This window comes from Meriones unguiculatus, chromosome 4, assembly GCF_030254825.1.
Source record: "Meriones unguiculatus strain TT.TT164.6M chromosome 4, Bangor_MerUng_6.1, whole genome shotgun sequence".
NCBI classification, from domain to species: Eukaryota; Metazoa; Chordata; class Mammalia; order Rodentia; family Muridae; genus Meriones; species Meriones unguiculatus.
Window position 1 is genome coordinate 17,108,836 of NC_083352.1, and position 26,146 is coordinate 17,134,981.

The 26,146-nt window shown below is 44.0% G+C and overlaps 2 protein-coding genes across 2 annotated transcripts in view; one reads left to right on the top strand and one right to left on the bottom strand.

Moving 5' to 3' along the window:
- The window catches only part of Adam9 (ADAM metallopeptidase domain 9), a 69,513-nt gene extending 48,783 nt beyond the window's left edge, over positions 1–20,730 (bottom strand). Inside the window, exons 1-7 of the mRNA XM_021657377.2 lie at positions 20,522–20,730; positions 11,110–11,207; positions 9,064–9,122; positions 7,575–7,653; positions 3,244–3,320; positions 2,214–2,409; positions 1,058–1,123 (exon numbers count right to left, since the gene is read on the bottom strand). Of these exons, the coding sequence (XP_021513052.1) occupies positions 1,058–1,123; positions 2,214–2,409; positions 3,244–3,320; positions 7,575–7,653; positions 9,064–9,122; positions 11,110–11,207; positions 20,522–20,618 (672 nt within the window). The 5' untranslated portion in view covers positions 20,619–20,730. The remainder of the gene's footprint in view (positions 1–1,057; positions 1,124–2,213; positions 2,410–3,243; positions 3,321–7,574; positions 7,654–9,063; positions 9,123–11,109; positions 11,208–20,521) is intronic.
- Positions 20,731–21,146: 416 nt separating this feature from the next.
- Positions 21,147–25,869, top strand: Tm2d2 (TM2 domain containing 2). The gene is made up of 4 exons (XM_021657388.2): positions 21,147–21,482; positions 21,942–22,029; positions 23,197–23,312; positions 25,180–25,869. The coding sequence occupies exons 1-4, from the start codon at positions 21,259–21,261 to the stop codon at positions 25,391–25,393; spliced, it is 642 nt and encodes a 213-aa protein (XP_021513063.1). The 5' UTR covers positions 21,147–21,258; the 3' UTR covers positions 25,394–25,869.
- Positions 25,870–26,146: the final 277 nt, after the last annotated feature.

A 26,146-nucleotide genomic window follows, 5' to 3' on the forward strand; every position in this document is an offset into this window, starting at 1 on the left:
GGTTGTATCTGCTCAGCAAGATCCTGTATTTAACAGAGCTTGACGGAAATGGAACCACTTTTATTCAGAACCAGTTTCTATATGAATATAACCCGTCTATCTGGAGGGAATAATAGAGAAAAACACTTTCAGTCTCTATTTTCGCCACTCATCCAAGACATTCTACAGAACTTTCCAGCACGGCTGGAGCTGGGTTCACACCAGCTCACCTTCCTTGCTTGCCCGTCTATCACCAGGAGGTCATAGGTCATACACACGGTGCAGCACTGACTAACCAGGCCTTTTACCAACCTACACACAATACAGGAGGGACTCTTAAAATCAGGAAAAAAAAATTCTTCAAAATGTTCTCTATGGCTTACGAGAAAAGACCTGCTAATCAAATAGGCCTATAAATAGTCTTTCATACAAACAAAAACACTAAAAGTCACCAGGAACATTTCCAAAAATCTATATGTTAAATTATTTGGGAGCCACATCAGAAGGTGATGATCCTATAGTAGCTGAAAAGGACTTAGAACAAGTAGCTAGGTCTTTAAGGACAAATCAGAAAGTGTCCAGGTGGTGTCCTGTACCCTGAAAATAAGAAATGCTTCTCAGGCATGCCGGGACCAGACCTGCTCTCTCAGGGTAAGGAAGACATCCTCTGAAGCAGCACAAGCAAGTCAACCTCATGTGGCTACTCCCAACTGTCCTGGTGGAGAGCCCCAGCCTGTCAAACAATCGAGAAGCTCTTAAGACCCTGGGTGACTGAGTGACAAATACAGCCTCAGACAGCCACCACAAAGAACAGGGGCATGCTGTCCCATTTAGCTGCAAGGAGAAAGCTGAGGGGGCATGAGTGCACACCCGCAATTCCAGCACTCAGGAGACTCAGGCAGGAAGAGTAGGCGCTCAAGACATAGCAGGACCCTGTCAATCAATCAATCAACCAACCAATAAATGCGCTATTTTAGTTTTGAAACCATCACTAAGTCATCTTTTGTATTTCCTTTATAAGTTACTTCTCAACAGCTTTTTCATAAAAAAATAAAAATAAAAAGTCATCAATTCGTACCCTTTCCTTGTCTACAACGATGAACAGCTCCACATAGCGGGTCTGCGGGAGAACAGCTCTTCTTCTCTGTTAAAACACAAGCACCATAAAAGTAGAAGTTCGTTTTGACCAGACACATTCTGTACATGTAATGATCAGACCTAATCTAGTCATTGATTTCATGTCTGTAAGACACTATAAATTGTTTTACTTAGCATACTATGTCAGTAAAACAAAAAAGTGTTCGCTGCTATTTGTATTGACAAGAGAAAAGCTCTAAAGAAAAAAAGGGTAATCTGTCTTTGAAGCAGTAGATGGTTTTTTTTTTTAATTAAAACACATATGCATATACTTTTTAATGGAAACCTAAGTAGAGTGGTAATGCAGAAAAAAAGATGCTTACTGAAACCTGAGAGAAAAAGATGGAGCAGGGTCACCAGTGTAAAAATGTGGCTTAGTTGTGTCCTTTTTATAGAAATTCATACAAAACAGAATCACTTTAATGGCTCAGTTGTGGGGCAGAAAAGGCCATGACATAATGTCATGGTCAGGTGTCAGCTGGTTTAAAATAGGCCTCATGCCAGCACTGTGGAAAATGCCTCTTCATCTTCAAAAGGCAACACTGCCCCATCCAGCCTGGGGCACCACGCGGAGGAGTTCCTGGTAGCTGAGCTAAGCTGGACCCAGGAACCACAGGGCCTAACAGCCCCACCCCCTGAGCTATCCAGGCCATCCTCAACAAGCCTCAAAAGCAGGGGCCTGAGTATCCTCGACATAGGTCTCTGAGGTAGTAATTATCTTAAATCTAGATATCTCCCTTCCTCCTTCCCACCCCGTCCACCTCTCTCCCCTACAACCCAGAGCTTGAGTTGTCTAGGTAAAGCCTCCCCTGCTGTTTCTGCTGGAATGACCAACCAGGCAGAAACACCCAATAGGATGAGCGCTTCTTACTGAAGCCCACCAGCCCCTCCCCGTGTAAAATTCAGATGCCCCTCCTCTCAGCCGCCAGAACGACATACTGCTCATCTTTTCATAGCCTGGTTCTGATCACAATTCCTGGCATGGAGCCGGGGAGAGACAACAATCACAGCCTGTGTGATCCATGCCCTAGTGTGACATGAATGATTCCTTAAGAACACTCCGAGCCCCGAAGAAGAGTGCTATCATTGCTCCTTACCCGCAGCAGCTGGGTCACACTTGGATGCTCTTCCTCATCACCCTTTGTGGCTTCCTTCTCTGTGACCCTGTTAGAAACCCCACATCTCAGCGGCTCCTGGGGGACATCATCCATTGGGTAAAATATGTGCTCAAAGTGAGAGCTGTTATGCAGAGGCTCAATTCCAAAACTGGCATTCTCGAAATGCAGCAATCCTCTAAACGTTGTGTGAGAGAAAGAATCAGAAACTGAACTTAAGTCCTTCTTTCTAAGACACAGAACGAAGCTATAGCACGCTACAGAGGAAAACGGAGGCTCTGCTCCAACATGAGGCTGCGGAGCAGCTGACAGGGAAGGCTAGGACCTGGCACAAGGACTTTACCCAGAACATGCTTTCTACCATCCCAGAGACTCTCTGCAGGTCAGTTATGCTTTGCCTTAGTATACAATCTACACAGAACTATTCTCATTAAAGTATTTAATATGCAGAAGATACTTAGACTACCGCCTGGCACATGCTAATCCCTTAAGACTTGGTTCTTAAATGAGGACAATGGGAGACATCATTTACGGCTGATTTGAGATGAAACGTAGCATCTATTAGTTCAACAGGTCGTGCAATCAGCAAACCAGAATAGTTCCACATCCTACAAGTTACTGTAACTTCAACTGGCATGTGACAGTAGTTCTCTAAGCCTTGTTTGCTTATCTGAATATGATAATAAGACCTTCTTCTGTCACTGTGAGACTTGCATGAAATAATACAGGAGAAAATTTTACAAACTGCTACAGAAATTCAAAATGCATTTTGTTTCAAATAGCAAATTTTTTGTAATCTCAAAATAAATGAAATCCTCCCACTGAACATTACAATTGACCAAATTCTAGGTTTTTCTAAACAAACATTCCAAGAATATGTGAAGCATAGCTGGAAAGGTCTTTATTATCCTCAAAGTAAAATTCAACTTTGTTAAACAAGAAATGATTCAACCTGGACTGGAGAGGAGCGGTCAGGGCAGAATGCCAGGGAAGGCAACAGGAGACTCCTCACCTGAGTCCGGAGCAGGCACTAACAGCGACCGCCGAATTGTGCACGCCCTCCACGTAGCCCCGATAGTGACAGTGATTCTAAATGAAAAATACACGCTCCTTCAGACACTGCTGTGCTGCTCAAAGCCATCAAGACACTGCAAAGCTAACCAAACTCCTGAGGCTGGTCACCTAGAAAACACCACAGCCATGCTTCACGCTCTCTGAAGAGCTGCTATCGCAAGTACACAGGTGCCAGGCCAGATTCCAAAGGAGACCAGCTCCAAACAGGCCTGCCCGAGACCCTGCAGTCAGCCCAGGAAGAGTCAACAGACAATGGTGCAGGCCCTTGTGGAGGGCTGAGAAGGCCCCACAGGGAGGCCATTCTACACAGGGTATAACCGTCGGCATCAGCTAAGTTTCTCTTCCACTAAAGGCACATTAGCTATTCTAACATATATTCAGCCACCTTATAAAGCTTAAGTACCTTTACACTTAATTTGGGGCAAGAAATTAACTAGCTAGAAATGCCAAAGTCAGTATCACTCAGCAACAGCAAACTCCTGAGCACCATGAAATTTTATCACCTGTAAGACTGCCCCAGAGCATATTAGAAAAGTCACAGCATGGGAATCCCTACCCTACCAGATATGAGGATATACGTCAGGCCCGGGGAATAAACAGGATGGCACCAGACACTGACAGCCAGGCCAACAAGCACGTCTGCCCGTAGACTGAGGTACATACAGGGCTTTACTACAAGCATATTTGAACACTGAGGCGAAAACGCACTTTTAATAATAAATCCTGCTAACCAATGGACAGACACAGGGAAAAGTGCAAACTAAGAACAAATTCCTGATGTATCCAAAATCAAGATACAGAAACTTAACGCATATCCAATGTTAAAGAAAATGTGAATAAATGCCACTTTCCTAGGTGAATGGATGAAGACAAAACCTTCCTGCTTATCATTCAAAACCTAGAGGCACCGCGTATGGTGGTACATCACTGTAACCCTCAAGGGACTAAGACAGGACGAGCTAGAGTTCCAGGCCAACCTGGGCTACATAGTTAGACTCTGTCCTGAAAGTAATAATAATAAAAAGAAGAATATCTAGGTGCAATGAAAGAAAAAACTAAAAACCTTTACTACATTAAAAAAAAAATGTAAGTTTCTACATGAAAAGATAGACATAAGGCCCTCAAAAAAAAATGACCAGAAAGAAATATTTGTAAGCTGCATACCAAAGGGTCACTATCCTTACATATAAAAGAACTTTTAAATCGGCAGTTCTCAGCCTGTGGGTCACGGCCCCTTTGGGGGGGTCAAACAACCCTCTTCCAGGGATTAACAGATATTCTGCATATCAGATACTTACATGATGGTGCACAACAGTAGCAAATTTACAGTTACGAAGTAGTAACAAAATAATTTTCTGGTTGGGGTCACCACAACAGGAGGAGCTGTATTCGAGGCTGACAACCTCTGCCCTAAATACTGGGTAGAAAACTAGACAAACGGCAGAAGATCTACAAATGCTCTTACATGCATGGAAAGAGAGAAGCCCTGAGCCTACATGAATGCACATAAAGAGAATATCATATGTGACCAGCACACTAACAACTGACTACAGCAAATGCTGAATACTGGAACAAAAACTTGAGGGTGGAGGGATTTACATAACCTAAATTTTACAGGTAAGAACAGTAGCTTTTTTCAGCAGTAACTTTCCAGAGGAGAAACCCAGAAGCCAAATCCTTAACCAGTTACTGACCCCTGTTAACAATTAAGCAGCAGGACTCCGGGTGGAATATGGCACTGAGAAGACACACTGAGAAGCAGCAAAGCTGGCCAATACCAACAGGTGACCCTGGAATCTACCAACCTGATGACATCTGTTTAATAACTTGCCTTTATGAAGTATTTCCACAGCACTCAATTTAGTTCTGCTGCAGTTACCTTACCTGTGGCCAGATCTGCCAAGAAAGACCCAATGCCTTCAGTTTTGCTCAAATTGCATTAACCGGAGAAGCTGTATGGTATGAAAACCTGCAGTCTCATCAGCACCCTTAGGCAGCCGTTTGTCACGTAGCCTTGCTCTCTCTTCGTCCCACAGAGGTGCATTAACAAACTGCTGTCTATTCCAAGGCCAAGTGGACTTTGTCCCAGGTCACTGTGTGTTCCCTAAGCCTCTCCTAAACATTATTTACTGCTCCTGCGATGTTCCCAACTCTCCCACTCCTACAGAAAGCAGAGTATGTGAGTTTCTAGAGCACGTTAGGCTAGCTGTAACCACACGGATCACGGATCTCCTTACATAGCGTGGTCCTTTCCCCTTTTGTGTGTTAATAAAGCTGTGCTTGTTTTCTCCCATTTAATCTCTGTCACTTCGTTCCAGCATTCTTTCGTTGAAAGAACAGAGAGAAATTTTCCCCTCACCAGCATAGTTCTCAAAGACACAACAAATCATATTTGCAAGCTTGCGAAAGTGGTACTCAAACGGCAAGGCTACCATAAAGAATGCCTGGTGTGCACCATATGGAAACACACAGACTTAAGGAACACACAAGCAGAGGGAAGCAGCATTCTCACAGAGTGTCCCGCCAGCCCTGGGCCCACGGAGCCTTGGGCAATCCATGTTCTGAGGAAAGTTAGAGCATCGGTACATGAGAGCTAGCTGTGAGCATTTCTACTGAGTCCAGGACAATGCCAAAGTCCTCAGACAGCACAGTATGGAGCAACTCATGTGCTCATTCCTCTTCCTATGAAAAATGGCCTTGTGGAAGTCAGAAACAGCTTTAGAGTCCTAGAGGAAAACGTTTAAAGTTTACAAATGTACATGTTAATTAATTGCATATCGTAGACAATGGCATGTCATTATGAAAAGGGATGATCTAGCCACACGCAAAGAAATGCAAATATCAAAGTTTTACTTTGTATTTCATATCTATAGATACTTTCATTTACCTGAACAATATTAAATAATCAAGAAATAATTGATGGACATGGACAAGGTATCCATCCATGTCCATACCTGATTATTTTTCAAACATCTAACAAAATACTACCATTCTATAAAACTTAAACTATTGAAGTTTCTATATAACTAAAATCTATTTTTGCAATTTTAAGTAGATAGTAATTCAGTAATAAATAATAATTATATTAATTTATAAACTGCCAGACTATCTCTTATAAATATTCCTCAAGTATTTATTTATTTATTAAAGTTTCCCAGTAACTCCATGAAGTCATAACTACTATTCCTATGTTAAAGTTAAGATGCCAAATTACAAACAGGTTGATACAACTTCACCAGATAATAAATAAAAACAAAGCCAGAATTCAAGCCTAAACAGTGTTTGTACAAGGAGGAGACTCTACGCAGGAACAGTAAGAGCTCAAATGGTCTTTGGCTTCTTAACATAGCAATCTCTGCATAGATGAAAAATAGACTATCTTTTATCTCGTATGTTCTACAACGAAAATTTAATCTCTTCTACAAGCTTCCTATTAAACAATGCTCACATACTCGCTAGATAGAGGAATCAGATAGTGGGCTAGAAATAGACATGGCAAAGTCAGCATTCCCTTATGTTTTTGTATAGTGCAAACTACAGAATTTGCTTCCTGTTCATTTGAAGAATTCTATAAAAGTACATTACTGACATGCATAATTCCAGCTAGCAAGGCAGTACAAAGTTCAGTGGAATAACAGTCAATGGGAATAAAGACTTCTCATAAAAAACTATTGCAAAAGGAAAAAAAATGTACAATGCCTAAAGCCAAGGGGACTATAAAATACTCCTCCTCCTGAGCAAAACTAGAAATGTTTATGCTCCAAGAAGAAAAGACACTACAGGGCCAAGCTCGGCCTCTACCAGTTACTTAGAGGATTCCAGTGAAGCTCTGTCCCCAAGAGAGTGTTGTGTTGCCTGATTCAGAGCGGACCACACCTCTCCAGGAATGTCAGCAAAAAAAAATCAGAACATCAGAATAATAACAACAATCGAATGCAATTTTGCAGGATATAACAAAAGGAAGGTGTGCTTTTAGACACTGATACTTTACCAAAACAGTAAAACCTTCAGTCTCCAAAACCTCACTTTCCCCTTCACAGTCACTATGAATTGCCGTTAGAGACGGTTATTGTCTTTTAAACACGGATCTTAACTACCCAGCGCAGGAGACCTGCCCAGAACAGACCAGTCTCCTCCAGGCCATCATGTAAGGATGTGGACGGTGTCCTGTGGGGCTAGCAACAGGACAGACAGCCTGGGCACTCGACAAGAGCACACCTTAGATATTGGTTTTAAATTCTGTAAAATACGAAGAAAAAAATAAAGTACCTGTATATTGGGATGGTCAGAGAGCAGGGAGCCTTTCTCGTCATAGGTATAAACTACAAAATCGTCAGGTAAAAGGTCTCTGGAAGAGGAATAAAAAATTAGAAAAAAACATTTAAATGTATCAAATATCAACAGCCTAGGGCACAGCTCATAAGACATTATTCCCATAAGAGAGGCAGAAATTAGGGTTTTTTTTTCAGAATATGAATATTTATTACTATATTTCTATTGTCATCATTTATGATCTTGGTCTTTCCTTCTAATCCAAAAATAAGTTTTTAAAAACGTTTTACCTGATCAATTTTGCAAAAAGAAAATGCTACTATAAAAATAAAAGCTAAGAAACAGACATGAGCCTGAAGCACTAGTTGAGCAGTGTAAAGATACGATTTGCTCTGTTGGCATAAAATGTTGACGGTAACAACAGAATTCTTAATTTTTTATGCTATAACTCACAAGAACAAATTAGACTGTTTGGTACTGTCATATTTGTACAAGAAAAATATAAGTTTTTGATATTCTTTTCTACAAAGAACTATGTAAACAAGAAACATTCACTGCCTTAACTACTTATGTCTGCTGTTAATTGTTAAAAGAAAGGCTTTCCCCCTCATGCTGAGAGAACAGTTGTGTAAACCAGGGCAAGGCAAGGTTCTCTCACACTGCTCACAGTAACTTGAGGTGATCTCCAGGCCTTGTGGAAAGTCAGGGATGCAGGACGCATTGTGCTGGTTAAGGTTCAAAACAGCCAGGAGATGCCCAAGACCAACTGCCCCTTCTGTTCAGAGATGGACAAACTGATGGCTTTCACCCAGTGTTAGTTACCCTGATTGACTTCAGCTACCTAGCCACTGTGGCATAGTAAATCGTTGGTGATATTGTGCCTCTGCTCCCTTGAGTACAGGAAGCCTCGTGGTAGCAAATCTGGAGGCAAAGCAGTCCTGTGACTAAGAAAGGACCCTGGAGTACTCGAACCTCTAAGACTCCTGAGTTTTCTTTGCTGTGTGTTTGTGAGGCCTTCTCTGGGAATAGTATTCAGAGAAGCCTACAGAATTGAGTCTTTCTGTACACTGACCCCATTGGGGCACATAGACATACACACGCCCTTCAAACACACACATACCCTTCTCACACACACACACTCCACACCCTTTATACTCTCTCTCTCTCTCTTTCTCTCTCTCTCTCTCTCTGTCACACACACACACACGCCCTTCACTCTCCCTAAAGGTGAATTTGAAAAGAATTAAGCTCTAGGGGTTTGGCTCCCCTCTGCACTGCCCTCCTGGAAGTCACAGCCCGCCAGGCCCAGCACACATCCTTGCGGACCTCAACTGCAGGCCTCCCTCTGTGCAGCAGGCTCAGCAAGAACCAAGCCTGCTGACTCCGGGGTCCAGACTCTGCTGAGCAACATCTACCCAAAAAAGAAATCAATAGACTGTCGAGGAGAAAACATAATTAAGAAGGCAAAGTAAGTGAAATTTCTTACATGTTTCTTTCCAAGTGAATAATATGTTGTTTTCCTTGAGCCTGGATGACATAAGAGACCTAAATGTACAAAGAAGGAACAAAGCAATAATAAAACACCATCTTGTAACTTTTCAACATATCACAAGAAAGTTCATCCTAAATTAAAACAACTTGGCACTAATTGCAACTGTTTATCTTTTTTTTTTTTTTCTCTAGAGCTGAGGACCGAACTCACTGCCTTGAGCTTGCTACTCAAGCGCTCTACCACTGAGCTAATTCCCCAACCCTCTAGACAGTATTCTTAATTAATATATTGAAGAGTTTAAGTTAGCCTTGACTGGAAGCTGAATTCAGATACCAGGAAATATCACAATATGTGCACCTGGCAGAAAACAAAGTTAACTCTCCTAGCAACAGCCTCCAGGAAATATCACAGAATAAATACTTCATAGAAAATAGAGACAATCTCCCTGGCAATAATCAATGGGAATCAGTTGAGAATCGGGTGGGAAAATTCTCCCCAGTGTTTCAGGTATAGTTTAAAAGAATAGCCGTTGTGATCATATGTCTTAGGCAATTGTGCCTCAGAGAGGCATATGCCTTAGGTAATTGTGATTGAGAAGTCACCTCGCCCCTCTAACTTTCACCTAATCATGTAGCGTCAAGGTATATGCCCTCCCCCATTTGTTGTCATAGAAACATGTGTCCCCCTGCTTGCTGTCATGGAAACCCCCTGATCACAGACTTTCCCTTTAAAAGCCTGCTCACTCAGGGCTCAAGGTCCCACTTCTCTACTGCTGCGTCAGTGAGACTTGGGTCCTGAGTTTGATGGCTCTCGTAATAAAGCTCTCTTGCTATTGCATCCAGTCGTCTCCTGGTGGTCTCTGAGGGTCCCGTGAACCTGGCATTTCAGTATATTCTATCCACCTCTGTCTCCCTTTAATACCTGATCATGGATAATTGCCTACACATGTGTCTACTTTTTTAATTTGTTTTATTTTGCGTGGGTCTTCGCAAACACCACACCCAACAGAGTGCCAATTTTCAAGAGACAAAAAGGAAGTCTAGTTCAACATGACTCAGTAGCCACTGTTGGTTCAAATTTACAATCTAACACCCAGTAGTTTATTTAATGCATATTTAAGAACAGGGAAAAGGTTTCCTGGTGAGAATTAACTCAATTCCATACACCAAATAAAGCTTAAGACATGACTACATCTAAAGTACACGTGACATCCATGAAGATGGGTTCTATAGATGGGCTACATGTGTTATCCTAAGGGTTATGGGAAATCTGGTGTGGTCATACAGGTAGAGCAAGGCTCACCCAGCTATAGCACCTCCACTCCCAGCCTCCTGGGCAGAAAACAGCTATCTCTGCATAGTTAACATTCCTGGCTTCCCTAGTGCCCATCTGTGAGCACAAGGACTTCTGTGCTTCCTACAATGTTTTACATACGTGGGCATTTGTGTGGGTATGTACCACGTATGCGTCTGGTGCCCTTAGAGTTCAGAAGAGGCCAGAGGCTTGGTCCCAAGTACAGCACTGCAGGGTGCAACGGACCTACGTGTATACCCTTAACAACAGAAGAAATGTCCTCCAATAAAATAAGTCGATTTCCTTACATTTAAAGGATTTCTTTTGTTATTTTTAAAAACAGCACATAAGGTATTTGACATTAAAACTCAATTTTGAGTAAGTATCCCCAAGCACTGTGTTTAACATACTATTCTCAAATATTCTATCATAACCTAAGTAAAGATTATTCTCGTCAGAATGAAGCCGCTGTGGCCACTGTCAGTCGGCAGCCAGAATCTCAACTCAGCTACAGAATTCCACTTCACTCTGTTGTGTTCTGAGCCTTACTGATCATTTTGACCTTCAAAATAAAGGTACTAAGGCTCCCTGTGTCATTTTTATTAGACTAATGTCTGGGTATGAACACCATAAGATGCACTAATAATGACTTACTCCCTAAGCCAGCCACTGAGTAATGCTCATCTTTCCTCAAGAAAAGAGGAACTGGAGTTTTATTATAGCCACAGTTCTCAAGAGATAACTTACCTTCTTTGAGTTGGGCCTCAGAGCTTCCCTTCTTTCTCTAGTTAGTCTCCACGGGGTTATAATTTCGTAAGAGGAAAGATGTACAGTCTGTTGAAAGTCTGCAGCAAAAAGAACAACAAATCTATCAAAGCGGACCTACATGGTACTAAAATATCGGAAATGAAAACTCGGTGCTCGGCTGGGCATAAAGGTGAGCACTTTTAATCCCAGCACTTGGGAGGCAGCGGCAGGAAGATCTCTGTGAGTTCCAGACCAGCCTGATCTACACAGTGACTTCAAAGACAGAGCTACATAATGAGACCCCATCTAAAAAAGCCAAACCAAACCAAAAACAAAACAAAAACCAAATGTTCAAAGCTCTAAAAAAAAAAAATCACCTGATAGTCATGTAATTTAAAATGGTTATATTTATATTATTATATGAGAGCTTTGCTCACATGTGTGTCTGTGTACCATGTGCACACATGGTCCCCACAGAGGTCAGATAAGGATGTAGATTCACTGAAGTGGAGCTACAGGACAGCTGTGAACCACATGGGTGTTGGCCCTTTGGGAGAGCAGCCAGTGCTCTTAGCCGATGAGCCATCTCTCCAGACCCTCCCATGACTTTTATATGTAATCCTAAGTAAGCATGAGGATGAAAATGTCTGTTTATATCCAAACAGTGTGTATGTGTGTGCGTGCACATGTGTGTAAAACAATCATAGTCAAGCATTTTGTATCTGTACATTTTATAGATACCCTTTTTTCCCCCAAAACATCTTTTGGTTTTAAAATCTTACGGTATAAACAAATAAACAAACAAAAAAGAACATGAGATTTAATGAGGGCATGCTATGCTAGAGCTCAAATACATGTCTCTTCCTCCTTGTACATCTCGAAGCACACCCTGAGTGTGCTAAACACCGGATGGAGTTGGTAAGAAAGTATGATACTTTTACTATCTAAGGTCAGCTCTAATCTAAACTAACAAGCACCAGCTGTTTCCTATGAATTGGCTACACCCGGGATCCATCAGAAGGTTTTACACAAAACTATTAACAGCTAAAAACTGCAGTCATTCACCCTGAGATTATAAAGTTGTCAGTAAAACCTAGTACAACCAGAACTGAAAGATAGGGGCCCCGACATGGTAGCACGGACCAATCTCAGCACTTGACAGGCAGAGAAGGGTGGATCTCTGTGAGTTCAAGGCTAGTCAGAGAGACATAGTAAGATACAGCAAGCCCTACCTAAAAAGAAAAAAAAAAAAAACAAAACACCACTAAACAATAAACCAAGTTGGAGTTGGATATAATCTCTCAGTGAGCCCAACACGGCTTTCTCTTCCTGTATTGTTACTCAGGGCCTAACAATTCTTTTTTTGTTGTTGCTGGTTTTATTGTTGCCAGTTGCATTTGAGACAAGATCTCACTAGTTACTCAAGATGACCTTGAACTCACATGACTCTCCTGCCCTCAGTCTTCCAAGTGTGGTGGTCACAAGAGTTCACCATCACACCCACAGCCAAAGAACTTAAACAACTTACAGTGAAGTCTAAGGACGGAGATGGCCACCTGTCACCATCTAAGGCGCTTCGGGGCTGGGTGCTGAGGAAGGAGCACAGCTGCCATCCTGTTCTAAGCTATGAAAGGGGAAGCTGGGCATCTCGTACATCAGAAAAGCCTTATAACCAAATGCAATAGATGGGCCTGTTTGGACCTGTTATGCTGACCTTCCCCACAAACAAATATAACGTGAAATGTAATACTACAGTGAGATATTGCAAACTGTGGCTATAAAATGGCATAAGCATATAAATAGCAAAAATCAATGAGCCAATCTGTTTACTGTGCCCACCCCCTTTCAGCAGAGCTGGGAAGCAGTTGGAAGTGTACTCCCTACAGTGTTCGCTTGTGCTGTCTGAGCTATTATGTTGCCTCCACTACATCACCGTAGACGTTAAAAGAGCAGTAAGCACTTCTTTCGTAAAAACAATGATTGCCTGCTCCATGCTGCACCTGATCATCTAGCAGCTCTGTCTTTCATCATTTCTAGCTTGTTTGCCAGATGCTAGAGATCAACCCTGGGAGACACGCGTGCCAAGGAAAGCCTCCACCAACGAGAGGCCTTAACTACCTCACCTCTGACCTTTTCACTTAGGCCTGACACACTCTTTAACTGTCTATGTCCTTCAGCTTTCTCTCGTATGAATTTGGATGAAGTGCTGCAGCTAACTTTTCCAAGTTGACACTGTATGAAAACTGTTTGTAACTCAGTATTTCAAAGACACCAACAGGAAAATATAATATATACTGACAGTTCTCCAACTCTTCTCCATCAATCTCTTACCCATTTTAACTCACACCACAATCAACCACCATCCAGGTACTTTGTCAGTTGGGAACCATGTCAGAAAATAAGAAATAAAAAATAAATAAATAAAACTGTCTGATATACAATTTACTATGCAGAAATACCCATAATCCCAAATTAACCAAGGTTTGAGGCTATTTCTTCACCTAAAATAAGACTTACAATGACCTCCAGTCCTCTCAAATTCCTTCCTAAAACCTAGGTTTAAATGGTGTCGTAAAAGCCTCCTCCCATATCAGGACCTACCTGCCCCAAGGCTAGCACAGTCCCTCTGGGAGTTTGGCAAGATAAACACAGTATAGTTGTTGGCCAGTAAATCCTGTGTGATCAAAAATAGACCATATCCCAGAAAAGTATGACAAGAAGCTGGGGAAATAGGATGGTGGGGGTGGATATGGGAGGAGCTGGGGGGAGGGGAAATATGATCAAAATACACTGTATGAAATTTTCTAAGGATTATTTTAAAGTAAACTAGCCTGAAGCCAGGTGTTGTGAGACAAGCCTATAAACCCAGCACTCAGAGGTGGGTACAACAAGGGTACCGGTTCAAGGTCAGCCCCAGCCACAAGGCAAGTTTGAAGCCAGCCTGAGCTAGAGGCCCTATCTTAAAAAAAAAAAAAAAATTGGAACATTTTTCTTTAACTTCCTGATGTGACTCATCATTTCAAAGGAAAAGCCTAAGTAAGTAATTTACAGACAAGAACATATATGCTGACAGGCATAGATCACTGTCACAGGAAAGACTAAACCACAGGCAAGAATATTTTCATTACCATTTACAAGTGAACTTCACAGAGGGGAAAAAAAATGAAACACTTCAAAAAGACAAAAATTAAAGTTCTAATGGGCAAACAGACGTTTCAAAAGCCCTGTCCAAAACAGGTCATGTGACTGTATAAGGTCATACACTTACTTTCAGGCCAGAAAAAGTAACTGTTCAGTCTTCTAGGGGACCTTATACCTAAACGGCTAGAGGGGATAAGAGACAAGAGAATAGAAGGTGGGCCAGGCATATTGATGCACACCTTTAATCCCAGCAGAGGCAGACAGAGCTCTGTGAGTTCAAGGCCAACCTGGTCTACATAGAGTTCTAGATCAGCTAGAGCTCTACAGAGACCCTGCCTGCCGTGTCCCCCAAAAAGGTAGGATGTTTACTGGTTCCCATTTTTAAATAATTTTTGTGTGTTTTGTAAAACAAACATCAAATCAGCAACGGTGTTTGTTTCTTTTTAAGTTTACAAAATTATAGATCCTGAAAGAACCTCTGTATCTACAGTGAGCCATACGTAATACACACTAACTACAGGGGAATCCTCCTTAGTATTTTTTTTTTTTCAAAATTCCTTTCTTATCTCTGGTTTTTTGTTTTGTTTTGTTTTCCTTATCTCCTGTTCATAGCCTGCATGGATTTTTCTCTAGTTCATGCTTCCCGTGGGAACCAAAACAGCATCTCTCTCATTTTACTGTAAAGGAAATGCATTCAACCTTCATAACACTGGCAGTTATGAAGGGAAACCCTTGGCAGTGGGTCACCCTGTGCACTGCAGCACCCCTGGCTTCCGCTCTCCAAATGTCAGCAATGCTGGTCCTGACAACTAACGTGCCCCAGTGAGTAGCCTACAAGATCGCCTCCAATTAAAAAGCCCTCTTGGGTTTTTTTTTCTTTTTCTTTTCTCTTTTTTTTTTTTTTTTTTTTTTTTTTGGAGGGGGGTCACAAGGATAGGGAGGTAGACCTGGGAGGACTGGGAAAGTATGATGGGGGTGTATGATGTGAAATTCCCAAAAAATAAAAAATATGTTTGGGGGGAAAAGAAAACAAAACAAAACACCAGGAATGCCAGGTGTGGCAGTTTAAACTTTTAATCCCAGCACTGAGGAGGCCCAGGGAGATGAATCTCTCTAAATTCAAGGTCAGCCTGGTCTACACAGCAAGTTTCAGGATAGCCAGGGCTATACAGTCAGACACAGTCTCTCAAAAGTTTTTTGTTGTTGTTGTTGTTGTTAAATTTTTGTCCTTTTTATTAAAATTAAACCACTAAACACCAGGAAAAAGATACAGTTCACAGAAAGTAAAAATCTTAATAAACTGTGGGCATAACAAATAAACTTAGTAAACTTCAGTATCAGGATCGACAGAATAAGCATACCTTGAGAAATAAGGACAGTAGAGGGCATGAACTGAGGAAAAGTCAAGTTGAACCAGAAACTAATCTGAGACTTAGTACATGCGAGGGTGTTAGCTGTTCTCCCCTGCGTTTCAGCCTGAGTAACTGTGGTAGAGAGAAGTAGCTTTAAAAGAATGCTACCTAATTGCAAGACAAACAAATGGGAGTGCCAAACCGCGAGGAGCCTCTCTTCTTTCCTTCCTGCTTATTACACAGACAAATAGCCACCTTCACCTACTCTCACTGTAACAGTTAAGCCTCCACATCCAGACTGAGTGAGACAATCTGTTGTCTCAAGTATTCCTTAAGGGAAAGGGCAGTAAATTACACCCTAACTGCTATTCCGAACTAGGTATCCTTACACCAGTCACAGGACCAATCCCAAATAAATGTATTTCAGCTACAATCTCCTTTAATTGCACCTTTCACTGCAACTTCTGATGCTGTGTTCTATACAGTTACATTTCTTAAGTCTGAAGTATCCTTATTTGCTTATCTTTAAAATGATATAGATACCTATTTTAAAAGTTATATATCTGGGGTTGGGGATTTAGCTCAGTGGTAGCAAGCGCAAGGCCCTGGGTTCGGTCCTCAGCTCTGGAAAAAAAAAAAATAACAAAAAGTTATATATCAAAAATCCTGTCTCCAAATAAAACAAATGCTGTTTTTGTCTAGAAGTACCCCACTGGGAAAAACTCCAATCATTTAGAAAATGTAATGCTCTTAAGAATTTAAGTTCCTCCAGAAAGGAATTTAATTTGCTGAAACCAAGGCAGCTACTTCCTACAAAGATACTGTAAGCACTCAATAAAATGTATCCTCAGTCAACAGTCTCCTGCGATCCTTACTTACTTACACACACACAAACATACACACACACACACACTGAGACAGAGAGATAGAGAGATCCTTAAAGCAGACCTGCCTTTTCAAGGATTAACATCTTTCCCACAAATCTGCAGGGCCCTCAAACATTTTTATCAACAGCACCAAATTCCTCTCTCTAAACCAGGATTGCAGATTTTAGGTCAAGAGTATAATTCTGACAATATTTGATTGCCACGCAGGTTAATAAGCAGCGGAGCTGCCTGTCTGGGGTTCTACTAAAAAAAAGGGGAGGGGGAGTCATACTAAATCTCATTATAAAAACAAGGTATCAAAGAAAAAAACATATTTAATTCATAAGATTTTGCAATAAATTAAGATAAAAGTAACAAATCCAAAGATAACATAGTTTAAAACTGAGCTAGCTCTCAGGGGGCAGAAGCAGGTAGATCTCTGTGAGCTGGAAGCCAGGCAGGGGTATAAAAAGAAACCTTGTCTTAAAAAAGAAAGAAAGGAAAAGAGGGAGGGGAAGGAGGGAGAGAATGAGGGAGGGAGGAAGGGAAGGAAGAAAAGAGAAAAGAGACAGAGAAGGGTGTGGTGACTAAACAAAGTACACGAATTTCTCTTTGTTTAACAATATTAATCTGGGGGTTGGCATACAAAGTAACAAGTTTCATCTTGGCATCCTCATAAATGTCATTCCAGTTCTCCTCCATTCCCCTCCTCTTTGCTCACTCTTAAAAGATGTATCAAAACTCAGGAAATCTGGAGAGAGCAGGAAGACAGGAGGTGAGTCCAGGAGGAGTTAGAGGATGGAAAGGGAGTGAAAAAACACACTGTATTAAATTCTCAAAAATTAAAATACTACAGTGCCCTACCTTGGGAAGATGATCAGACTAAAACAGATCCCATTTTCCATCACAAATTGAAAATAATCTCTCAACTACAGACAAGGCAGTGCAATCCAGCCTTAGTTCAAACCCTTCATGACGAAGGCGCAAGGAGTAGTTGTTGCAGTGCTAGCAAGAGGCAGGACTGGAATCACTCCAAGGCTCTAGGATGTACTCAGGTATCAACAAGGAAAATGTGGTATCATGAGGTTAACTTTGTCACATGTTTAAATCTCTCACTGTCATATACTTCATGTTACAGTTCATGAAATCACCTGGGTCCTTCTACAATAAACTGCAATATTTAATTAAGAACAAATAAAACCCAGGCATAGTTGGGTACACCCTTAATCCCAGCACTAGGGAGGCAGAAGTAGGCAGGCTAGCCTGGTCTACATAAAAAGTTTCAGGGCAGCCAGAGCTACACGGTGAGACCTTGTCTTGAAAAAACAATACAAACAAAAAAAGAACCAAATTTGGTAAAGTAACATATAAAACTAGTTACATGTTTCAAAGACCAGAAACTAATTTTGTACATATTAATTGTGAATGTTTTCTTTTTTTACTTAGAAGTTTGGAGACCAGACTATCTTTAAATCTAAAAGATGACATTTTCTTATATAACACAAATACATCAATTTCAATGTTATTTCTAAAATACAAAATTGGCCTTGACGTTCGTCAACAGATGAATAAAGAAGGAAAATGTAGTACATAGGCACAGTGGAATTCCATTCGGCTCTCAAGAACAAAATGTATTCTCAGCAGGAAAAGGGTAGCATTGGCAACTACCATGCTAACTGAAATAAACCATATCCTGACAGATAAATGTCAGGTTTTCTCTCATCGGTGAGCTCTAGACTGATGTATGTATATATCATATATGTGACACAAAAGTAGAAGGGGGGAACTATGGAAGGGAGTACATGAAAAAACAATGAGAAAAAAAAGTACAATGATAAACATGTATAAAACTGTCATAATGAAATCCATTATTTTAAATACCAACTTTAAAAATTAATTTTAAAAATCTGCTGACATCTAAAAATGAGGTTGGCAAGGACCCACATTCCTATCATCACATCTACTTCAATTTCCAATTATTCATCTTGAGTGAACTTTTTTTTTCCCAAGACAGGGTTTCTTAGCTCTCTTTGTATACCTGGGCTCACTTTGTAGACCAGGGGGGCCTCGAACTCACGGAGATGCACCTGCATCTGCCTCCCCAAGTGCTGGGATCACAGGTGTGCGCCACCACACCTGGCTATATGAGTGAACTTTCAAACTCGCCTTATTTAGAATACCAGTTTCTAAAAGAAACCATTTTTAGTGGATATATTGTATTTACTACCTTATACAAGAGGAAAAAAGGTTTCGAACACATCTGTTTTCCTTATATTTGTTGACCCTGAATTTTTTTGTTTTATATGATTTGAATCCCCTACTCAAAAAGTACTGTGTATTTCCTCCTAGGCACATGTTACAAACTACAGTTTAAAATCCTACTCAAACCAGCTTAAGTCCCGACATAACTCATTTGTGGATGTCTCAGCACATGTTTTAAACATCCTGTATTCCAAAAACTCAGCTGATGTTGAAGTTCCTTCACTCCAGGAAATGGGAGTTGACTCAGTGAGCCCACTGCGACACCTCAGAACTTGGCTCCTGCTCTCTAGCCGCTCCCTCCTGGAGCCTAACCTCCATTATTCTGTCAGTGTTTTGACTGAAAATCTCACTGTCACATTCCTTAAAAATCTTCATTTCCCAAAGCAACCTACAGCGTAAACTGTGACCCTCGGCTTGGCACGGAAGGTCTAAGACATGGTGAGCCTACCTTGACTCTCCCTCCCATTCTCACATTCACAGACTTGAACACTGACACTTGAACATTGATACTTTCATTGGCTGCTAACCAGTTGGGGTGGTGGGTATCTTTATGAGGATCCCTCCCCTCTGAGTTGAAATTTTCGCACCCATTTAGCCCAGTTCAAAAATCACTTTCTCACACAAACAAACCACAAACCAACATCTCTCCTACACCCCTTTTGATCCTCCAAAGTCGTCAGGGCTGTGTTTCCCGGGACTCTGGTAACTGCTGGCTAGACTGATTCTCAAGGTGGACAGACACGCCTAAGCGAGCAGGCGGCCCACGGCAGCCACAACTGAGGAACGCACGGATGTTCCGCTCATTCCCGTGCACATGTGTAACGATAAACATACACACAAGCTAAAAATACAGTTTGGTTTATACCGACAAACACAAGAACTTAGACGGTACTAACATTGCAGATCCCCTCACAGTTAACCATCTGTAACAGCCCAGGAAGGGTAATCTTCATCACAAATCCCTAGCAGCATCCTAGTCAAAATTTCTCAGTATTTTGAACTCCAGGGTCTCCACACCAGAGGAAGCTGACTTAATTTAAAAGGAGAGAGCCTGAGACGAGAAACAAACGTAGTTAGTTTCGTGAAGGTCAGCGGTCCTGCACTCACATCTACACTCATCACCTTGGAAGGCAACAATTTTGCAAAGCCTCTCATTGTCCATCGTATTCCCGGCGCTGGCAGAGATAACTCAGCCATGCAAACAATAATTTAATACAGAAGATAAAATAACTTATTTCCAGGAAAAAAAAAATTAGCGTGTAGATGGTGTGTTTCCACTCTCTTTCCTCATCTCCAATAGAAATATCTTAAATATTTACGGGAAGTTTCACAATTCCAACGTCCCGGTCGACAGTAATTTAATTCTTTCCGATAATCCCCCGGGTTAAACAGGGCAGAGATTCTTTGTCCGGATTTAGAGAGACCGAGCAGCAGGCTCTAGAAACGTAGCGTTTCGTTTATTTTCCGTAAAAAGTCTTCTGACTACAACAAAAACCGGCCCAAGGAAGAGCCGCCCTCTGCTCCATCGGGATCCCGGTGGACCCTCTGCTGAGTCGGCGGAGGCGACGGGCGTCGAACCTCAGACTCCGATAGACCGGAGCCAAAGTCCCGTCTCCCAGCCCGGGGCCAGCGACAGCCGGTCCTCCCGCCAGCGCTGGCTGCAGCCTGGGAGCGGCGAGCGCAGCGCCGCGGCGCCGCGGGCTCCGGCTCCGCGCTGTCAGGCTGCCGGCGCCCGCCTCGCCCAGCCCGCCCCGCCGGGCGCTCCCGCCGCCGCGTCCCCCCGACACCCACCTGGCCGCCCGGCAGCGAGCACCGGGCCCAGCAGGCCCCACGCCAGCAGCCACCTCAGTGGCCGAGCGGCGAGGGGCGAGAGCGCGCGCGGCCCCATAGCGAGGGCTTCTGCAGGTTCCGCTCACCGCGCGGCCGCCGCCTCCGCCCCTTCGGTCATCCTCGCCACCCCGCGGGGGCCCCCGGGCTGGCGGGGCGCGCGCCCGCGGCGGGCACGCGCGCGGCGCTGACGCAGCCCCCCCCCCGCCCCTCCACGCTCGCCCCGGCCGCTCGCGATCCCGCCCCTCCGCCGGAGGCTGACGTCAGGAAAACACAGTCCGCGGGGAGAGACTGCGGCTTGCCGCACCGCGGAGCTAGTCCGTCCCGCCCCTCCGCCCGGCGAGCGAGAAAGAGGGGCTGGGGGCGGGGCTAACGCGAGCCCCGCCCCTCCACCCTTGCAGCTCACAGAGCGATGTTGCTGGGGGCGGGGCTTCCTTTAGCTCCACCCCTCCACCTTCCGCCCCTCTGCGTTAGGAAAAGCGGAGGGTCCACGGCCTGGGGGCGGAGCCAAGACTGGTACGCCCTCCCTGACCACTTCTGATTGGTCGCAGCGGCGGGCGAAGCGTCGAGCTGCGCACTGGTTGGCTGTGTGGCGGCGGGCTGCGTGCCTACGCAGAGAGGCCTGACAGCGCCGGGGCGCGGGTCGGCCGCGGCGGCCTGGCTTTGTTTTTAGGCCAGGTCTCTGGGACCGGCCCGGGAAGATGGTGCTGGGGGGCTGCCCTGTGAGTTACCTACTGCTGTGCGGCCAGGCGGCCTTGCTGCTGGGGAACCTGCTGCTGCTGCACTGTGTCTCTCGGAGCCACTCCTTTAATGCCACGGCGGAACTGGATCTCACACCTTCAGGCGCCGCTCATCCCGAGGGTCCCGCGGCCCAGAGCTTGGAATACAGGGACCCCAACTCTCCCGTCATCCTTTGCTCTTACCTGTAAGCTACCAGATCGCGGAGGCGGGCCTGGCGGGCCTCTGGCCCGGGGTGGGTGGTGGTTTGGGAAAGGCCGAGGAGAAGGCTGCTTCCACCCGTTGGGTGGAAGGTGATTCCGGGACGGGTGCTTCTCCAAGCCCCTGCCGCAGAAAGCCTGCTGTGTTAGCGGTAGATGCTGGCAAGGGGTAATGTAAGCCGTAGAACCCTTCCGCTTCCTGCAGCCTTTTCCCTGCCTTGGTTCCAGGATGAGTTCGAGGCCGGCCAGCCAGCCTTTTTCTCAAACTAAATTTAAAAAAAAAAAATTTAAAGGGCCCGAGGCGTAACTCAGTGGCAGTTGGCATCCCTAGCGCATACAATTTCCAGTACAGGAGGGAAGGGTAGAAGGAAGGAAAGTGGGTAGGATGGCGTGCCTTCCCTTAGCAGTCAGCAAAGGGGGCTGATGACGGTCTTCCTGATTTGCAGACCCGACGAGTTCGTAGACTGTGATGCCCCAGTGGATCACGTTGGAAATGCAACTGCATCCCAGGAGCTTGGTCATGGTTGTCTCAAGGTGAGGTTTTTGTTTTTTATACACGCACTCTTCCCGTAGCTGAGTGCTTGGCGTTACCGAAGAGCTTACGGGCATACAAAGAGACTTTTTTTTTTTTTAAAGTAAACTGTTTTTAAGTAATTCGTATAACCGTTGCTGGAAATTTCCAGCACGACCAGGGTTTTAGTGACTGAATAGCAACATTTGCTTTCCTCGGGAACCAGCAATGCCTGTGCCCAAGCTGCCCAAGTGCAAAGACCAACCTGTATTGGTTCCTTTGGCTTTTGAAACTAAAAAAATTGAAAGCCAAAATGTCAACTGTGCTTTCAAAGCAAACCCTCTCTTGAAAGAGCAGCAACTAAAAAAAAAAAAAAAAAAAAAAAAGGTCATGCAGTTTGTAAGCTGATGCTGAACTGGGCTTCCGTGGTTAGGCATGCACTTGGATTCTGGATGGAGTTCCTCGTGCAGGTGATGACAAGCAGGTTGCACATGTCCCTCGGAAGTAGCACGGTTTCATCGGTTATATGTTTGTTTGAGGATAAGGCATTCTAGAGGAGCCTTTGGTAAGCGGTGGGCCTTCAGCCTGGAGAGAAGCCATTAATATCCTTAAAGTGAGTGTGCCTACTTGTTCTCTTAAAACCCAGTGTAGTTTGGTTTGGTTTCAGTTTTGTTGGTTGGTGGGTTTTTGTTCGTTTTGTTTGTTTGTTTGCATGTGAGAAGGCCTCACTCTGTAGCCCAAGCTACCCTTAAACTCAACGATCCCCCTGCATGAGCCTCCTAGTGCTAGCATATAGGGTTTTGCATTGCTGTCTTAAGTCCTCAGTCAAGTGATAGTCTGAATTATTTTCTGATTTTGCTCATTTACAGTAAATACACAACGGATGTCCTAATACACATTGACATCTCAATTCCCATTCTAAAACTGCTGTGTTAAGTGCCTGTAAATACCAGATAATCAGAGCCCTGTACATCTCTGCAGTTTCTGTTTGACTGTATATTGAAGAAGTCAGTCATAAAGGAGAAAGGTTGATTTTATGCACACTTAGTACACTCAGGATGGACTGCTAAGTCTCTGGACGTCATCACTGAATTCCGTGCTTTTGACAACTTACTTAATTGTGCTAGCCTTGTGACAGTACTGAAGTAGCTTTTGTGGGTGAATGTACGTGTGTGTCACTTTCTCCACAGTTTGGGGGTCAGGCCTACAGCGACGTGGAACACACCGCGGTTCAGTGCAGAGCCCTGGAGGGAATTGAGTGTGCCGGTGCCAGGACCTTCCTCCGAGGGAATAAGCCATGTATAAAGTAAGCGTTGCTTTGTCGTGCTGTGTGCGTGGTGCTGGGATCTGAACCCAGTGCACATGCTAAGCAAACACCCTGGTAATGAGCACACCCCCAGTTCAAACTTAAGTGTCACTTTGAAAGGAGTAGTGGGTTCTTGGCTAGAGGAACTCCAGTGTGGCTTTTTCTTTGAAGTATTAAAGACCGGGTGCTTCTTCCTGCATGTGGCCAGCTGACTGAGGCGGTGTAATTACAACAGCTAGGAGCAGAAGGTGTGAGTTGCGAGTCTTTCAGGCACTAGGCCAAATGATGCAGCTTCAAAACTCCTGACTGGCAACCAGCCGTAGGACATCTGGAACATTTTGCAAAGAAATGTGAGTTTCTCAACTGAAATCACCTGAGCCTAAAGGAGTGCGATGTAAAGTCTACCAAAAGATGCAGAATCTACTTAAGACTGTTAGCAAATAGAGAGGCCTTGGTGACATCAGTAACTGCAGTCAAGTGTCTTCACCGAGATAGAAAAATGCTTCAGCAGATGAAAGGGGCATGAGAATGAGGCTCTCATTTAAGGAAAAGTGTTTCCTTTGAATAGAAAATGTTCATAAAGTGAGCAGAGCCTCGAGCACAGACCCCTCTGCTACCACCATCTTTTATGCATGTTAAAAAACATGTTTGTTTTTAATGTATGTGCTTGTGCATGTTGACTGCAGGGCCCGCAAAGACCAACAGAGGGCATCTGCTCCAGGCAGTTGAGTCACCTGGTGTCATTGCTGGGAATCCAACCTGGCTCCTCTGCAAGAGAGCAGCCAAAGTGCCCGTAAGCACCAAGCCCTCTCTCTAGGCCCCTTTTTATTCTAAAAAGTCCCTTCACATCCTAGCAAGTACGTTCTCTGGCTCCTAGACCAGCGGCTCTCAGCCTGGGGTTTACATATCAGCTCTCCTGCTTATCAGATAGTCATATCGTAAGTCATAACAATATAACTTGTGAAGTATATAGTTGTGAAGTAGCAAGGAATGTAATTTTACGGTTGGGGTCACCACCACATGAGGAACTATACTAAAAGGGTTGAAGCGTTAGGAAGGCTGAGAACCACTGCCTTAGACCAACTAGAGTTAGAGAGGTGCTCACCAGATTACATTACACTATGTTTAACTTTTAATGTTTCTGGCTGGGGAGAGACTGCCCATCCCAAGACTAGAAAATTCTTAGTGTTTCAGAGGACCTAGTCAGGAGCATGTTCTTAATATGCAGATTAATGTCCTTCACCGTGTCGTGGTGGTCCACCCCAGGAGACTATCCTTTGCCTTTATCATGCCAGGGTCAAGTGTCAGGCCACTAGGCATCACTGTGTATAGCCTAAAGCTGCTAAAATTATTCAAGTAGCCAATCCTAAATTGCCTTTATGCCCTGAGTTGGCTTTCCTGCTAAAAAACCAATGAAGTTGCCACCGGGACCTACCCCTTACTCCTGTCTTCTGACCATCGTGTTCTCCCTCCCATGTAGCCCAGCAGGACAACAGCCCTGCCTCCTCTCTAGGACCCATGACCCATGAATGCAATAAGCTATTTGTTTGGCTTTCCCCCATCCCACCCCCAGGCTTAGCCACACCTGAATGTATCAAGAACCCAACCAAGACAGGAGGCCTCTGTGCCACATTGCTGCACTTCTGTTATGTTACATTCAGTTTTCTTTTCGTTTTGTTTTTCAAGACAGGATTTCTCTGTGTAACCTTGGCTGTCCCGGACTCACTTTGTAGACCAGGGTGACATGGAACTCACAAAGATCTGCCTGCCACTGCCTCCCCTAGTGCTGGGATTAAAAGCGTGCACCACCATGCCTAGCTTGCATTCAGTTGTCATGCAGCAAAACCATCTCCCTCCCTTCATCCAGGTACACCGGACACTACTTCATAACCACGCTGCTCTACTCCTTCTTCCTGGGGTGTTTTGGCGTCGATCGCTTCTGTCTGGGACACACGGGAACAGCGGTTGGGAAGCTCCTGACCCTTGGAGGACTCGGGATCTGGTGGTTTGTCGACCTCATTTTGCTCATCACTGGGGGGCTGATGCCTAGTGATGGCAGCAACTGGTGCACTGTCTACTAAAGCCGCTGCTGTGCCAGGCTGGCAGGAGCACGAGCTCTCAGCCACCAAACCCTTACTAGAAGCTCCGAATTCCCCTCCGAACATCACGTCCTCTACAAAAGGACAGACTGGATTGCTCAACCCAAATCTTACCTTGCAAACCCGAAACAGCAAGCAGTATTCTGGGAGTCCAGTCACACCGTTCCTCATGTACGAAACAGCAAAGATCAAAGACAGTGACCTCTCCCCACAGCTCATTCTCAGCGCTGTGTCTGTGAGGCTGGATCTTCAGTCGTCTGGAGCAGGGGGCCCAACAGGATAAACCAAGTGGTTGTTTATCCATCCACAACCTTTTGTGACCCTGAATTTTCATGCACAGATCAGAAGCTGCGCCAATGAGAAATCTTCAGCCAATATAGAAATGACCGTGGATTTTAATACACACCAAAACTCTGAGTCTGTGAATTTAAATTGCAGAATAAAGCTTTAAAACCTCACCTGCTATGTGAGTGTTTTCAGTAGAGAATGAAACTCAAAAGTTGTTTTTACTGAAGGGTAAGCACTTAAAATGAAAGTTACAGGTTAAACACGAAATGTCCCTCAGCAATCTCATGCATGCCAGCTGACAGGATCTTAGAAAGTGAGAATGCTGAAGGCTCGCATCTGATCAGTGGATTATGGTGCCATCCTTGGAAGGTGAGGAAGAGTGGGAAGTGAGGCCTGGCTGGAGGAAGAAGGGCACTAGGGAGTGAGTGGCCTTGAGGCTCTGTCTCG